At 46.5% G+C, this 18,127-nt stretch overlaps 1 protein-coding gene across 6 annotated transcripts in view; it reads right to left on the bottom strand.

Annotated features, from left to right (window-relative positions):
* Positions 1-18,127, bottom strand: part of ZNFX1 (zinc finger NFX1-type containing 1) — a 53,555-nt gene that overhangs the window by 3,270 nt on the left and 32,158 nt on the right. For all 6 annotated transcript variants that reach the window (XM_073555235.1, XM_073555234.1, XM_073555238.1 and 3 more), the window contains 6 exons: positions 16,690-16,922; positions 16,471-16,610; positions 13,314-13,468; positions 13,083-13,228; positions 1,330-1,440; positions 1,081-1,176 (listed from right to left, as the gene is read on the bottom strand). In XM_073555235.1, coding sequence (XP_073411336.1) covers positions 1,081-1,176; positions 1,330-1,440; positions 13,083-13,228; positions 13,314-13,468; positions 16,471-16,610; positions 16,690-16,922 — 881 coding nt within the window. The remainder of the gene's footprint in view (positions 1-1,080; positions 1,177-1,329; positions 1,441-13,082; positions 13,229-13,313; positions 13,469-16,470; positions 16,611-16,689; positions 16,923-18,127) is intronic.

The raw sequence follows: 18,127 nt of genomic DNA, 5'->3' as shown, positions 1-18,127 counted from the left end.
TACACAGTCTATGGACAAGAGTCAAAGGCCTTTGAAATTAAACCGAGCTGTAATACCAGGCATAATCCATAGAAAAAAGTGGAAATTTTTCTGAATTAATGGTTTTACTTCTAGTTTTCAGTTTAGAAAAACAAGTGCCTCTTGCTTACCACGAGAATCCACCCCCACTATATCACCGCCGTTCCGGGAGCCCAGCTGATCCGGAAGTTATAGTGTCCCGACCCTACAGTCAATCAGTGGCCTCAATAACCAGGTCATTGGTGGTTGGGACATCAATATATATCGTGGCACTACTGTGCAGATGCTCAAGTAGGTTACCCAAACCAGATAAATAGAGAGAAAAAAACTTGGCACTCAACTTGTATCTTAGTCTGTAAATATTTTATTCTGCAGTCCGTAAAGAAAGAAACGTTTTGTTCCAACACGGACCTTCTTCAGTCTGACTACTTGAAGTAGAGGCGAGGATAGGGTTAAAGATGAAAAAACTGGTAGAAACTATTCAATTGCCTTCTAATGATCAGGTCAAAAGGTAGGCAGGCGTGTATATCAAACAGATTAGATGCCTCTACTTTGTTAAGAGGGAATTTCCAAATGTGGTTGAATTGTATAGCTTCAACTCAGTTTGGAAGCTGTGCTAAATACGTGTTGCAACCATGCAGTAGCTGCTGTGTGCTAGCGGCAGTGGTGGTCAGTGGGTTCCCCCAATGTAGAACGCGGTGTCGCCGCGTTCTATATTGAACAGCCTCTTAGACTATAATAGGTACAAGTTCTATCCATGAAAACCAAGGATATGAATAACCTGAAGTCCGAATGAACCCTAAAGCTAAACAGGCATGATCAGGATATAGTTTCACCCAGTGGGTAAAAGCAAGAATGTTTCTTCTCACTAGCAGCAAGTACAGATCCTGAAAATGGTGCGGAACTACAAACAAAGTATACTAGAAACTTTCAGAACTTATTATATAGTGAATGAGGTTTTTTTGAAGTAAGATGCAATCCCCTATACGCCAGCTATTAGTTAAAATCTAGAAATCAGCGATATTATTCATAATACAATTCACACGGTCATGTCTCCCTCACCTTGATATTTTCGTAGCTGAGTACAGATGGGTGATTTTCCAGCTGAGTGTAGATATGAGGAGTCAATAGTCTTGCTATTTCAGGTCGCATGCGATGCTAAGAGGGATGACATATAGTGTTATTGAATAAATGCAGTAATGGCCTCCTTACAGACACTGGCCTAACAGTTACATTTGCAAAAATGATAGTCAATAATGGTTATTAATCTATGCCAACAATAAGGCTTCATCCTCTATGTGCTATCCTTACCTGGTAGTTCAGACGAACAAATGGTAAATCAGATTGAATAAGACGCTCAAACAGGGACACTTCCAGGTTAAAGTTCTTGGCCAGATCGTATACATTGGCGCTTGGCCTTAGCTATAACAAATGTGAGAATAAGATGTTTAAACATGTGTACCTTGTATACTATGAGCATTCTTGCATGTTCTGCACATGTGTAAGGCTTAGGGTCAGGTTAGGTATTCTATATTTTAGTAATGTAATTTTCAATCCTAAATCATAAATCTTAAAGGGAATCTGTCAAGTGGTTTTTACTATGTAATCTGATCGCACCAAGGTGTAGGGCCTGAGAGCCTGATTACAATGATGTCACTTACTGGACTGTGCTTTGCTGTTTCAATACAATCAGTGTTTTATCAGCAGGAGAGTATCACTACAGAACAACTGAATTCAATAAGTGTCATGCGCACCTGTACGAACGCCAGTCTTAATGAATGGGGGTCATAGTAATATACAACATATAATTCTCTCTGTAGCTAGAAATAGAAACAGCTGCCAATAATAAAAAAAATGTGTAGGCTATAAGCTCCCATAGTGATAGCATAAAAAAATTGATTTTAAGGCTGTGTGCCCACGTAGCGATTTTTAAGCGTTTTTGCCGCGATTTTCGGCGCGAAAACGTTTAAAAATCGTGCACAGAACGCCCCCCATGCATTCCTATGGCATTCCGCACATGCTGTGCTAATGCTGCGCTTTTTTCCGCGGCGGAACCGCATCGCGGAAAAAATCGCAGCATGCTCATTCTCTTGTGCGGAATCGCAAAGAATTGCCGCGATTCCGCACCCATAGGAATGCATGAGAATCGCTTACTTCCCGCATGTGGCTATGCCCACCATGCGGGAAGTTAAGCGTCTCATGTGCGGTTGGTACCCACGGTGTGGAGGAGAGGAGACTGTCCTCCAGACCCTGGGTACCATACCCCTGTAAAAAAAAGAATAAATAATAAAAAATCGGGGTATATTTACCTTCCGGTGTCCCGCGCTGCATTCCCGGCCTAAGCGTTCCCAGTAATGCCTTGCGGCAAGACCCTGTAATGACGTGGTCTCGCGAGATCGCTATAGCAACGCGAGACTACGTCATCACAGGTCTCGCAAGGCATCGCTGGGAACGCTGTGGCCCGGGAATGCAGCGCGGGACGCCGGAAGGTAAATATACCCCGATTTTTTTATTTTTTTTAGCATTTTAACATTCTTTTACTATTGAGGCCGCATAGGCGGCCTCAATAGTAAAAACCTGGTCACACTTGTAAACACTATGTTTGACTATGACTGATATTTTTTATAAATAAACACAAAATATATCAATCTAAATTTACCACTATCATAAATTATAATGTGCCACGAAAAAACAGTCTCAAAATCACTGGGAATTGTTGAAGGATTTCAGAGTTATGACCACATAAAGTGACACTGGTCAGAATTTAAAAAATTGGCCCGGTCACGAAGGGGTTAAAGGGATGGTCTTAATGTCATAAATGGGTAACATTTCAAAGTGATTGTAAAAACAAGCAATTTTGCAATTTATCAGTTATTAAAAATATTCTCTGTGTAACTTTGCAAATGATCACTCTGTTATCAAGAACTGAGAAAGTTTGAATATTAAAATGTACAGTTCATTTTCTAGGTTACCGGCCACCCTACAGTCTCAAAGTGGCTGCGTAACTTTAGGAGCTTGCAGCGCGAACAAGCTCTATGCTTTTCAACCTGCTTGTACCCTACTGAACCTGGCATAATTCTGTCAAAATAGCCATCTGATGACTTTTTACTTGTGGAAAGGGTTGTATTTATTTAATGGTGCCATTTAATTTATAAAAAAAAAGCATACAAAATTCCTTCTGAAGGGAAAAAAACAGCAATTCCATTATTGGTGTGTGTGTGTGTTTTTTACGGTTTGGTAAAAATGACATGTTCACTATATTCTCTAAATCCGTACGGTTGATGTACTGTAGTCAATCATAGGTTTCAGCAGTCAGGTGAATGAAACAGGGATTTTTGTGATAAACTCACCGTAAAATCCTTTTCTCTGAGACGCTCATTGGGGGACACAGGTACTGTGGGTGTATACTACTGCCGCCTGGAGGCTGACACTAAGTGGAAAAAAAGAGGTTAGCTCCTCCTCCGCCGTATACACCCTCGCCCCGATTGCGAGCGGAAATCAGTTTTGTGCAAAAACAGAAGGAGAACAACAAAATCAGCCTTAATGCAGGTAACATGACCAGAAAAAAAACCACCCTAATATCAATGAAAATGCATATTAATTAAACAAAACAAGAGCCTACTGGCTAATAGGGTGGGTGCTGTGTCCCCCCCAATGAGTGTCTTGGAGAAAAGGATTTTACGGTGAGTTTATCACAAAAATCCATGTTTCTCCTTCAACTCATTGGGGGACACAGGTACTGTGGGACGTCCTAAAGCAGTCCCTGGGTGGGAAGTTGACTCACCGATCCAAGCTACATGCACCTCCTGTCTAAAGGTGCATTACTGCTGCTTGGAGAATCCTTCTACCCAGGCTCGCATCCGCTGAAGCCTGAGTATGGATATTGTAATGTTTGGCAAATGTGTGCAGGCTGGACCAGGTCGCTGCTTTGCAAACCTGTTCCGCCGAAGCCTGGTGCCGAAGCGCCCAAGAGGCGCCCACTGCCCGAGTAGAGTGTGCTCTGATCCGTGCTGGAATCGGCGCGCCTCTGATGCGGTAGGCCTCCTGAATAGTCAAACGAATCCATCTGGCTATGGTCGATTTTGAGGCAGCGAGTCCCTTCCTGCGCCCCTCGGGGAGCATGAACAGTGTGTCTGTCTGACGAAAGGGTGCCATCCGCGACACGTACCTCCTGAGTGCTCTCACCAGGTCTAACGTATACAGGGCCTTTTCCACACGGTGTACCGGTGCTGGACAAAAAAAGGGCAAGTCAATATCCTCATTAATGTGAAACGAGTAGACGACCTTCGGCAGAAAGGGAGGAGCTGGTTTGAGAACCACCTTATCCTTATGGAAAGTGAGAAATGGGGCTCGGCAGGATAGGACCGCCAGCTCCGAGACCCGCCTGATAGAGGTTATGGCCACCAGGAATATCACCTTCCAGGACAGGTACAACAAAGAGACATCCTGTAGTGGTTCGAATGGGGCTTCCTGCAAAATGCTTAGGACCAGGTTAAGGTCCCAGGCATCCAGGGGCGCCCTATTGTTACACCCGGTCCCCGTCCTGGTGCTGCGCCCAGGTCTGCCACTGTTACACCTGGCCCCCGTCCTGGCGCTGCGTCCAGGCCTGCCGCTGCTCTCCGTTTTGGGCACTCACCTCGAGCCTCTCATGCTGCTGCTCAGCGTTCTGTCCTCCCTCCTGCCTCCTCCTCCTGGCGTCCTGTGAGGAGATCTGTAGCTAAGACTATTAGGGCACGCCCGCCCGCTCTCTTGCTTTCTTAAAGGGGCGGCGTGCATTATTCAAAAAATGCAATCAACCAATGGCAGCGCACTGGCTGCTATTTCTGGCCTCTCCTCCATAGGGAGAGCGCCAGAAAAACGAGTATCTATCATTGCTACATCCGGTTCTCATGCTAACCTGTCTGCGCTGCATCTGCAGTCTCTGTGCATTGTCTAATGCTCTCTGTTTCCACAGCATATCAGTATCCTGTGTTACCTGGTTATATCAGCAACCATCTGGGCCTAAGCCATCCCGTTCCGCCTACAGCCATCCGAGTCCAAGGACTGTGTGAAGGTCACTGGAACCAACTCCTTGCCAACTAACCGGATCCAGGACCCAACGCATAACGGACTCTGCTGTAACTTTTGTTATCCCTTTTGGTCCCGCTGGGACAGCTGCCACGTGTTCGGGGTCTAACTGGAGGTAGCACCTGTGTCCTCCGGGTATTCCATTCTGGCCCTGCCTGAGGGGCTTTACTACGGGTGCCCGGGGCTCACTAATCACGCCCCCTTCGGAGCCCCCCAGACCGTGGTCCCGAAGTTCCACTTAAAAAATAAAAACGAATGTGAACTTCACCATCTCTGCCTCCGCTTCCATTTGTTACAGATTGCTCCAGCCATGGAATCCACTGGACACTAGAGGCCTCCGACGTTGGAGTTGTGCCAAGAGGTGACCCGTTTAAGAGATCAACAGGAAAAGATCACGACGTATCAACGTAACCTGTCCACCCGCATGGATTCTCTGCAGAACACGGCTGCTCCTGATTCACGTAGCAACACCCAGGTACCTGCCGTCATGACAAGCAAGGGCCCCCGCCTGGCGGCTCCTACCCGCTTCCATGGTGATCCCACTCAGTGTCGGGGTTTTCTCAAACAGTGTACCCTACACATCGAAATCTTGGGGCATATGTTTGCTTCTGACTGTGCCAAAGTGGGCTTCATTATGTCACATCTAGCAGGAGAGGCTCTCGCCTGCCTGAATCCGTTATGGGAGAGAGGAGACCCGCTGGTTAATGATCTTCAATCTTTCCTAGAAACTTTTCGCAGGACCTTTGATGAACCTGGCCGGGTCACGTCGACCGCTTCTGCCCTGCTTCGCTTATGCCAAGGAACCCTCACCGTGGCTCAGTATGCTGTTCAGTTCCGCACCCTCTCGTCTGAGTTATCCTGGAACAATGAGGCCTTGCTGGCTACCTTCTGGGAGGGCCTATCTGGAAAAATTAAGGATGAGCTGGCGGGACGGGACAGGCCTACCATCTTGGATGACCTGATTTCCTTGGCGACCCGGATTGACCTGCGTTTTCAGGAGCGCTCCATGGAGATTAAGCGTGACAGGAGGTCCTACCACCTGGACTCTAATTCTTCCAAGACGTCTACCTCATCCTTTTCTCCCGAAGCTATGGAGGTAGATCGAGCAAGTCTGGCCAGCCGCCGCCAGGAGGCGCGTCGCAAAAACGGAAGCTGTGGTAGTTCCGAACACCTGATCCGCTCCTGTCCAAAGAAGTCGGAAAACTCCTGTGCCTAGGCTCGGTAGGAGAGGCCACCCTAGGTAGAGAATGTTCCTCTCCTTCGTTGCAGATCTCAGTCTCCATGACCTGCGGAGCAATAACATTTTCTGGAATCTGTCTGTTGGACTCCGGAGCCGCCGGAAGCTTTATCCAGCAGACGCTTGTGGATCGCTACCACTTACCAGTTCAGGCTCTTCCCAACCCGTTGCGGGTAACCGCTCTCGATGGCCAGCTTCTGATCGAACCCGTCCAGTTTGACTGAGCCAGTGGAAATCCGGGTAGGTCTTAGGCATTCTGAAAGAATCCGTTTTTATGTGTACCCTGGTTTGTCTCGGTTTCAGAAACATGAACCAGTCCTTAATTGAAGAACAGGCGAAATTCTACGTTGGGGAGATTCCTGCTCGGACCGTTGTTTAACCCGGATTGAACCAGCTTCACCCCGATCCAACCTGCTACCCTGCCTGGATTACCATCCGCTTACTGGTCCTTCTCGGATGTCTTCGGGAAAAAGGAGCCTGAAAAACTTCCTCCCCACAGGTCGTATGACTGTCCAATAGACCTTCTTCCTGGAACATCTCCTCCCCGTGGGAGAGTTTACCCTCTTTCCCAGGCAGAGACTCAGGCTATGTCGGACTACATCCAGGAGAACTTGGCCAGAGGGTTTATCTGAAAACACCAAGGTTACTTACCGGTAGCCGGTTTTTCCAGACCCCTTGACGGCACACATGAGAGAGGGGATCCGCTCAGTCAGGACAGGAACCCTACTGAAGATAAAAGGGGCGGTACCTCTCCCTCGCTTCAGTTGGTTTACAGAGCATGAGAGGCCCCCCGGGTTAGTACACATGGTAAAACTATCACCACATTATATCTAACTAAAAAAACACCCAAACTAGAGTGCACACCAAAAGGAGTGAAAAAGGGGGGGGAATATACAGGTGCCGTCATGGGCTCCGGAAAAACCGGCTACCGGTAAGTAACCTTGGTGTTTTCCCGTCTCCCATGACGGCACACATGAGAGACTTTTGTAGAATAAGACACTTTATGTTTCACGGCTTTTTCCACTGCCCATAGTTCTTTTACATTTGAACCGTGATCCCTTTCTAGCGAGGACCAGGTCCCCTGTATTGAGTGGGATCTCAGGTGTGCTCCCCATCCTGTGGCACTCGCATCTGTTGTAATGATGTCCTCGACTGGTTTTTGGCACGGGACACCGGCTGTTAGATTCTTTTCTACAGTCCACCAGAGCAGGGAATCTCTTACAGCCACTGAGAGACATAGTTTGCCTTCTAAATGCCCTTTTAATTGTTTCTGTGCTGACAGAACTTCCCACTGTAGTTGCCTTAAGTGGTACTGCGCCCATGCTACTGCGGGTATGCATGATGTCAGTGAGCCTAAAAGGGACACTATGTTCCTCAGTGTCATATTTAGCCTTTGTATTGCTGTGCGAGCTAGGCCTCTTATCTTGGTCACTTTGCTCTCTGGTAGGAGGCAGCGTTGTTGCTCGGAGTCCAATATCAACCCTAGGAAGGATTACTCTTTTACTGGGGTTTTCCTTGACTTGGGGATGTTTACTATCCATCCTAGTCCTAATAGAATTGCTATCACTTCCTTCACTTGATGTGCGCAGTGGGACTCCGACCTCCCTATTACCAGAAAGTCGTCTAGGTATGGGACGATCACTATGTCCCTGGAACGAAGAAAAGACATTACTTCGGCATCACTTTGGTGAATACTCTGGGGGCTGTAGACAGGCCAAACGGAAGGGCTGCGTATTGGTAGTGTTTCACCTGCCCCTGAACATAGAGCGCTACTCTCAAATATTTTTGATACTCCCGATGAATTGGGATGTGATAGTAGGCATCTTTTAAGTCCATCACTGCCATGAGGCAATGCTGGAACAGATCTTTGTGGCCGTGTTGATTGACTCCATTTTGAAGGAGCAATTGTCTCCCCACTGATTGAGTCTCCTCAGGTTGACAATGGTTCTCCAAGAGCAGTCTGGTTTTTGTATTAAGAAGAGGGGGGAATAGAACCCCCTTCCTTCTTCTTGCACTGGGACTTCCTGTAGGACTTGTTTTTTCACTAGTCCCAAGACTTCAGTCTCCAGGGCCAGCTGTTGCTCTTGGGCTTTCCTTCTGGGTGTCATTATGAAGGTATGCCTGGGCGGACGGATGAATTTTATTTTTAAGCCATCCTTGATTATGTTTAGGACCCATGTACTGGGGGAGATATTTGCCCAGGTGGAAAGGAAGAGAGAAAGCCTTCCCCCTACCTCCGGCCCAATGTCATTGGGGAGATTTTTTGGAGGAAGTGGAGGGCCCTTTAAACATATAGCCCGATCCTCTTCTTTCTTTAAAGTCCCAGCTTTTTCTATCTCCCGGGGGACGACCCCTGTTAAATCTCCTCCTCCGAAAAGGCTGCTTTTTAGGTTCTCCCGGAAATCGGGGAAAGCTTTTCTTCCTATCCCCCGCATGTTCCAAAATCTCTTCTAGTTTTTTCCCGAAGAGGAATTGGCCATCGCATGGAATGGAACATAACCTATGCTTTGATGGTAAATCTCTGGGACACCCTTTAAGCCACAGGGCTCGTCTTGCCGCATTTGACAGGCTTGCTGCTCTAGCTGTCAATCTTGTGGAGTCTGCAGAGGAATCGGCTAGGAAAGCCGCTGCTCCATGCACCAGTGTCAAATTAGACAGAATTTCGTCCCTAGGAACTCTATCCTTGATCTGGTCCTCTATTTGTTGTAGCCAGACCATGAGGGCACGAGCGGTACAGGTACCAGCTATCGCTGGCTTCAATCCACCTGCTGAAGCTTCCCAGATGTGCTTTAGGAAACCGTCTGCTTTTTTATCAAGCGGGTTTTTCAACACGCCAGAGTCCTCTAATGGTAGGGATACCTTTTTTGAGGATCTGGCTACGGCCCCATCAATTTTAGGGACTTTTTCCCAGGTTTCTGAATCCTTCTGCTCAAAAGGGTACCTCCTCTTTGATGTGGAAGGTAAGCCCCCTGACCTCTCCGGTTTTTTCCATTCCCTGTCAATTAGTGCTTTTATTATATCATTTACAGAGAAGGTATATTTTCGCTTTTCCTCCAGTCCTCCAAACATTACATCTCTAATGATTTGGGAGCCTTTTCCTCTTTAAGGCCCATTGTAGCCCTAATAGCTTTGACCAGCTTTTCCACGTCCTCCGTTGGGAAACATGGACGGCCACCTATATCGCTGTCCGAGGAGGATTCTGAGGACTGAGTAGAGGAAGAGGAGGTGGAGGGGGAGGGGGACAAGGATCTATCCCGCCCCTTCTGCCTTGGCGAGGCTTCTGAATCGGAGCTCCTTATACGGTTTCTTTTATCTTTCTTTTTAAGGGCTGCCCTTAGGGAACCTTTCACCTCCTGTTGTATTAACTGTTTAAGGCTAGTCACCAAATCAGGGGTCTCCTCTTGTATAGTTTTGTTTATACAGTCAGCGCAGAGGTCATTCTGCCACTGATCTGCCGCGGGTGTTTACATAGGGCGCAATCTCTATTTTTGGTTTTGCTGCTGGCCTTCCTCGACCCCTAGTGATCAAACAGAGAAAATGGAACCCCGTTACCATAAGGGTGACAATCACGTAGATCACTCACCACCGCTGTCAATCAGGGGTACCGATCTCTGAGGCTCCTCAGATGCACTCGTAACGTTTCTCCTGGACGTCTCAGAGTCATGCTGGTTGCGTTTATGACTGCCGCTCCCACCACTCGAGTGACTGCTCCTGGTATGCTGGCGGCTCGGCCTGGCATCTGGCGAGAGGTCTTGCTGCTGACGCTGCTCGTCTTGCCCCACTTCCATCATGAAGCCTTGGGCATGAGTGCGTCTTCTGTGGTCATCCCCCTTTTGTAAGGGGGATCCACTGCACTCTCCGCCTCCTCCAGGTACCCCCACAGCCCCTCCCCCCCCTGCCATGCCGCCGGGATCTCCTTTCGCCGGCCGGCGTTGTTTGCTATGGGCGCCGCCATCTTGGATTGCCAGCGCCGCCTCCCGTCACGCAGGCACGCCCCTTTCCCAGCGTGCCCTGCGTGTGACGTCAGAGGGGCGCGACCCGGAAGCGGCCGCTCCTGACGCTGCGCTGTGCTTCCTGGATGCGGCAGAGCCCCAGGACCCCAGCCGTGCTGCTTCTGCGCCCGCTCGAACGCTGAGCCCCCCGGGGGACCCGCGGACGGCGCTTCCCTCTCCCGACGCACGGCGCCCAGGACCCTGCCTGTTCTTCTACGCCGGCACGAGAGGTGCAGGTACGTGTTCCTCAGTACACGGGTCCCTGTCAGGACAGGAAACCCAACTGAAGCGAGGGAGAAGTACCGCCCCTTTTATCTTCAGTAGGGTTCCTGTCCTTTTTGGGAACCGCGAATAGGTTGGAATAAAAGTCATGAGCCTTTTCGTGTTCTGACACGGGAATAATGACTCCATTGCGCTGGAGCGATTCGATGGCTCCTAGCAAAGCCCTTGCCCGGGTATCCACTCTGGGAAGACGGGAAAGAAAAAAACCATCTTGGGGGTCATCTGACAAACTCTCTTGTATCCTGAGGACACCAGTTCTTTTACCCATGTGTCGTGTGCGACACTGAGCCAGACGTGGCGAAACCAGAGTAGGCGGCCGCCTACCTTGCCGGTGTCGCCTGGCAAATGCCTTGAGTCATTTGGCTGAAGATCTTTTGGACCTGGATCCCCTCGACCTGGGCTGGTGTGTACGCATTCTCCCCAACAGGTTGGCTCTATATGAGACCTGCCGATCTCTATCCTGGTTGAGGCGACCTGAAGCGGCGGGATTGGCCGCTGTAGTCCACCCGGGGTTGCGAAAGGCCCGAAACCGTGCCTGAAACTGGTGGCGAAACGGCGGTTTGACCTTTTGTTGAGGTAGAAAACTGCTTTTCCCTCCTGTGGAGTCAGAGATGAGCTGATCTAACTTCTCTCCAAATAGGCAGCTGCACTGATAAGGCAGAGAAGTCAGTCAAGGACTTCTTAGAGGTGGAATCGGCCCGCCATGTCCTTAACCATAGAGCTCTCCTAATGGAAATTGCGTTAGCGGCCGCAAGTGCCGCGCAATTGGCCGCATCCAGAGATGCATTGATTAAGTAATCCCCAGCCATAGCGATCTTACTTGCGATCTCTGATACTTAGGCAGGTAGGTCCCTATCCTGCAAGGCTTTGTTTAATGATTCTAAGTTATAAACCTAGCACTCAACTTTAGGATATTCAGAAGAAAATTTATTGTAGTACGTAAAAAAACGTTTCGGTCAAATTTTAACCTTCTTCAGTTACTACAAAATCAAATGCATAGACATAGGAGATAAATAAACATAAAAAATATAAAAAAAATAATTCAATTAACAAAAAATGAACAGAAACAAGGTATGTACATAGTATATGGTCATACATATAGCAACATCATTAAATGCAGTCAAACCTAACCAGAAACCGCGCTCAATCAACCCTAGACAAATTATACAAAAAGAAAAAGCTTATAGGCCTGTCGTTTTTTGTATTCGCTCCCGCATATACCGCATTGTATTGCAATGCATTTTTAATAATTTATAATAAAACATTACTGATTTTATGGCATATAGTTTCCTTTTTCTTTTTGTATGATTTGCATAATATTGGAAATGCCATTATTACTAGGCAATATATAAGTTGTGATGATTCAATCAACCCTAGGACTGATAACAAGACGCGGCGAGGAGCGGGAACGTCCGCCGCCTTGCAGCACCGCAGTCTAGCATTGGTGGAGCAGTGGGGGCCGCACGGACTATGCTTGTGCCTCTGTACAGCCCATGGTTTCAATACCTAGGGGTGGTCAGGGCTAAGTCCGGCATCGTGTACGACGTTGCGGGAGAGGATACGTGGAGGCGACACTCGCACGTGCTCGCCCGTTGTTGGTTTGCGGAAATCGGACCCTTTCAATAGGGTCCGCTGTCCCGGTCTCATCTTCATGAAAAAAAAAAAAAAGAAGAGTCTGAAGAAAAAACAGACGTGTGCCTCCAACGGACACTGAGCAAAAACTAATTTCCGCCCGCAATCGGGGCATGGGTGTATACGGAGGAGGAGCTAACCTCTTTTTTTCACTTAGTGTCAGCCTCCAGGCGGCAGTAGCATACACCCACAGTACCTGTGTCCCCCAATGAGGCGAAGGAGAAAAAAGGGACTTCTTCGTTACCTGTCTCAGCAGAGACCACCTGAGCGGATTTATAAGGGGCAGAGCAGGTGTATATGCCTGGTTTTAAAATATGGCCAGATAGCAGTGGACATAATAACTTATATTCACCTGGTCAATCCCCTGCTGCTCTGGTAGTTGTATCATACTTAGTTATCTCATCCTCACTGATGACATTTAAACTACACGTATGTGACCGCTGCAGCCACTCACTGGTCTCTAATGTGATGCTAGCATAGATAGCACTTAATCACCGAGAGCAGCAGATTGGCTGCAGCAGTCACTTGCAGATAGATGGAATATCATCAATATAGGATAATAAAATTGCACAGGCGACAGCACTGAAATAACAGAACTTTTATCGGGTGAGTATAAATGATTTTATCATATCCCCTGGCCAAAAATCATTGATAAATCCTTTAATTTAATATTTGTTTCTGAATGGCACATAAAGTGGTTTCCAGCAACTAGTTACCATCCACCACTTTGCACAACTATACCACCATGAGGGCTTGTTTTTTGCATGTTGAGCTAGTGTGCCACTGCTAACCCCCATCTAGCATACTCTTATAACACCCATCAACCTCATGGGGTTCCATTTGCCTGGACTTACCTGTTGATGGTCCCCAATGAGAATGAGATGTTGGCAGGCCGCACTGAGCGTGGTTATGGTGTGAGCTTCTAGAACTTCTGCTGCCTCTTCCACTATTACAATGCGCGGCCCTACTTCTTGGAGGATGCGCCTATATTTTGCAGCACCTGTTCAGAGGATGACACCTGTTTACTGGAACAAGTAACAAGTAACAAACATCCCTGAATTCACCAACTCATCCAAATCACTGACCTGTAGTTGTCATGCCAATTACTGTTGCTTCCTTGAGAATGTGCAAGTCCTGTCTTTGCCTTAATTCTGACAAGCGATCTGCCGACTCCTGATAATTTTGCTCATGAGTCAAAATTTTCTGCCGAATATCTATTTGATAGAGTTGTATCCAATATCTAGATTTTTGAAAAAAAATATTGCACATTCAGTAGTGGCATCCACAGCAGTAAGTCAGAATTATTGTTCTCATTATGTTGCCCACCTCTGTAAAGCACCTTTCTTTAGTTGCTGCTAGGGATTGTTTTAGGTGAGGTTACCATGTGCCCATGATTTCCTTCAATTCTCAAAGACATTGAATCTATTTACAGCTGCCTGTATGGGGACATAACTACAATACAGTATAGGTATCACGGTCAACGTGTGTCTGGATGCAGATGTTACCGCAAGGCGAACCTATAACACGTGACCCTGGATACAGCGCCTCCAGTGGCGAATTTAAATAATAAGGGGGAACCTGGGTAACATTAACAACGGGGGCCCTGCAATAGGGAATGGGGACGTGGAGACCTCCTGCACTCCCCTGAGCCAGTGTCCCTGCACTCCTCACATTCCCTATAAAGGCTCCGCACCTGTCGCCACACGCGAACCTTAAACCCTTGCTCGCCCTGACCCTAAACCCTCACTAGGGAGGTCGGTGCGGAGACTAATCCCACCGCTGCACTAACAACACATAACGAAAGAAGACAATACAGGGGAAACACCACTTAGCTTTGCTCTGTTGCGTACGCTCCTAGCAACAGAGCCCCACCACCTGCGTGCGTATTCTCCTCCACCCGGATCCATCACCATAACAGGATCCTTCACCATAGTGCCGCCTTGGAGCAGAGTCCATCACCAGTTGCAGCAGTCCAGTCACAGAGTCCCAAGGATGAGTCAGCCTCTGCCAAGAATCTAAGCATGCTTGAGTCCAGCTCTCGGCAACCAAGTCGAGCATGCCGAGTGCAACTCTCTCCATAGTCACCACTCCAAGCCATGCACGCACTTCCCGCCGACACCATAAACTGCGACTCCTCCACGCCATGCCAGCAATTCCTGCAGACACCATTAGCTGCCACTCGTCTCTTCTGGCTGACTGCGCAGGACTCCTCTTCAGCTCCATCCTTCCACCAGGCTCTCACAAACTCAGAATCAATCAATGAATGAATATCACCAGCAGTGATTGCACACCCTGAGACTCATTTATAGAGCCCCACACCTGATTCATAATTACGTGCACATTAAACCTAAAGTGCGATACCACCAACCACCACCGGGGACAGTCAAGTCACTTTGGCAACTTGCCAAAAGGAAAAAAAAGTTCACTCTGTGCTTTTAAAACTGTCAGATCCACTTCAGATCATGACAATAGGGACCGGGACATATCTACAATATGGGGACCTGAATAACTACAATACAGGGACCTGGATATAGGACATATCTACAATATTGGGACATATCTACAATATGGGGAGATAGCTACAATATGAGTGCACATTTGTCACCATCACATCCATAATAACCCAAGCTCTAGAAAAATTTCTAAAAACAGCAAAAATGTTCAAAAGGTGTAAAGAAAAAACGGCATCACTAAAAATTCTATTTTTTTATATATGCGGCCCATATACCCAGCCGAGTTTGAGACCCCTGGTCTAGGTAATAGGAGGTAGTGTTGCCACTGTCATTACTCACTGCCTTCATGCGGAAAACACTAAGACACTGCTCTGCTACTGACATATAACTGATGGTCAACAATTTACTGAATAAAGCAATCTGCTGCCCAGCATGTGAAACATAATCCCAACAGGAACAGTGAGGGACATAAGAGCCAGGGATCAATGGAGATAAGTGACATATATCTTCTGTACTACAAGGAGAGGTGAAGGAGAAATAACCATGTGTTCAAAGTGTGGAACATCACACAAGCAGGAAATAAACATCAAGAACATAGCCATGTGAGACTGGTTTATATAGATATTTCAGATGCAGACAGTTAATATTACAGCATATAAACAATTTGAGCACTTTTTTAAAGATTGAATAACATTTTTACCTTATTGGACTTGATAGCAAGTAAGGTGCAGAAAAATTCTATCCCAAACCTATGTACACACTGTTGAGAAATCTTCTGTTTCTAACAGAATCCATGATGGTTCCATTTGTAATGGATTGAAAAGGACTCCCATTGACCTTGACTTATCAGTCTACTACTACTAGTAGACTGTATCTAATAATACTACTGTATCTACTACTCAAAAAAGTACATCAGTATACTCCCAAGGCTGTGATGATATTGCTATTGCTTCACATCATCTAAACATGCCCCCTTAGAGACTAAGGAGCCAATTCATTAAGACTAGTGTTGAACATGCCAGTATTAATGAACAGAGCCACTTTATTCATTAAGAGGTGCACGCCACGTAAAGATTTGGGCTCCACTAAAGTTGTGTAATTTTTCATGAATTTGATAGGATGGCATAATCATGCCCTGTCCCACCATTGCTTCTGAGTTACACAAAAATATTGAGCCTTATTAGGGTCTTGTACCCCAAAATTATCGTAAGGAAGTAATGAATCGGCCTCCGAGTTGCACATATGACAGATTGAGAATCGAGAATATAGCAGACCACTGAGCAGTTTGCCCCTATAGATTTACAGCCTATGCCTGCATGAAATTTATAGTGCATGTCTTACAGCTAAGCATACCAAAAAGATGGTGCAATAGATACCGACCTGCACAAGGATGTACAATAAATAGGCCACTTACATTTTTCTGTATGTAGAAAAGGTCAAAATCTGTAGGAAATGTTTGCATTCTGTACTAGCAAGCAAAGCCTCCGTGAAATTTATCATTGTAAGAGAAGTGATACAAGGCTTTTATATGAAACTTGCTATTATGGCAGAAAACTTGTGTAATTGCATTGATAAGGTTGCCCCATTGTCTTTGTGCATGTGCTATCAAAAGAATATTCTAATTCTATTCTTCCTCATGCCATATACTTAGAACTGTATAAGTATTAGTGTTTCCTCCTTCCCCTTTTGCATTGTAAGCATACTTTGGGTGACTAGGACATTGGATTATAATGAGTAATCCTGGGTGGCAAATAGGGAAAACTTGCATTACCCTAAAATGACGTATTACCTGTAGAGTCTCCAGCGTGTATTTAGGTCCAGAGTCCATAATTCTCTAATCTGGTCAGCCTCTGCTTCTGTCATTGTTTCTAATTTTCGCAGCTCAGTATTTATTCTGTGCTTTCTCTTTTTTTTCTGATCTCGTGACATCTTGACAGAAAATATTTCAATTAAAAGCAATTTGTTGTGTTATAGCTCTCCATATAGCGTAGATTTTGATAACACTTACTTCCCAACGCTCCTCAGGATCCTGCGTGCTTTCTTCTTCCTTGCTGTCTAATGACATTGCTTGTACATACTGTGCTAATTCATTTTTCTCAGCCTTCTTGTCCTTTCTTTTGGGTCTTCCATCTTCATGATCATCATCAAGCATACGTTCTTTCTCAATTAAGTCAGCCTCTTCTTCAATATCAATCAAGTCCTCTTCTGGTTCCTCTTCTATTTCATAAGGCTCTGGTTGTTCTAAAATATTTTTAGACATTTTAGTATTTATTTCGAAGTTTATTCACTTTTTATTTTGAAGATATTCACTGTCAAACTAGGTTTCTCTGGGCCTACCTAAGCACATGAGGGTCCACTACCAAAACATATGACTAAGTATATTTACCATCTCACTCTCTATACCCATCCTAGTGAGAGTCTACCCACAATTCATACACATCACTCCTTTAATCATCTTATTTCACTGCACTTGGTGCCTCATGTAAGAGTTACTAGGAACTGTGTGTGGTGGTTCCTTCAAACACTGTAGATGCACTGGCCTTCAATGGACAAAGTGGTTTCCGTACTCAGGAATGACAAACAATCCAAACAGACAGCAGCGACAGTTCAACTAACTTTGACTCTCTTGAAGGCAATGAGATTGTCAATTTCAATGTCTCTTTAAAAGTTAAGTCTTGAACAGAGAAGGAAAGTTAAGTCCCCGTTACACATAGCGATATCGCTAGCAATATCGCTGTAAAGTCACCGATTTTGTCACGTAGCAGCAATATTGCTAGCGATATCGCTGCATGTGATACTTACCTGCGACTGGCTCCCCGCTGGTCGCGCAAGAAGGTCCTGGATCATTTCTCGTTGGGCGCTTCCTGTGGCGCCGACGAGCGACGCGTGGACGCGGGCGGGAGGACGTCAGGATCGCCACATCTGACAGGTAAGTAGCGACCCCTGACCCCTGCGATGTCGCTGGTGAGATCTGCCTGGGTGGCCGCTAACTAGCGACCACGTAGCGATGCACCAGCGATCCATATCGTTGTCGGGATCGCTGGTGCATCGCTATGTGTAACGGTACCCTTACCCTTGAGACAATCAGCTGGCAAACGCTTCAGCAGCACTTCCATCATAAAGTTACAATCTCTCTAGCACCTTCATATTGTTGCGCAGCAGCACCCATCCACAGTTGTGTTCAAGGACCCTTCACATTGTCACCTCTCTTGGCAGCGCCCAGTAGCTTTTTTTTGGCAGCTTGCTTACTACTACTACTCAAAGGTACCACATAACAGTTCGTCTCACACACAGACATTGTGTATGCCTGTCTCTGATGTGGTAATTTTCTTCACAATCAGACCTTGGACACTTCTTATGTGTTAAACTTCACAGTCAGGAATAAGCCTCTCTGCACCCATCTGTGATATCTAACCTTTGCTCTTATAGTGGTTAACTTTGCACTG

This window comes from Dendrobates tinctorius, unplaced genomic scaffold, assembly GCF_039654945.1.
Source record: "Dendrobates tinctorius isolate UK_male_01 unplaced genomic scaffold, ASM3965494v1 ptg000223l, whole genome shotgun sequence".
NCBI classification, from domain to species: domain Eukaryota; kingdom Metazoa; phylum Chordata; class Amphibia; order Anura; family Dendrobatidae; genus Dendrobates; species Dendrobates tinctorius.
Note: the sequence above shows the minus strand (reverse complement) of the source record. Positions and strands in the feature narration are given on the sequence as shown.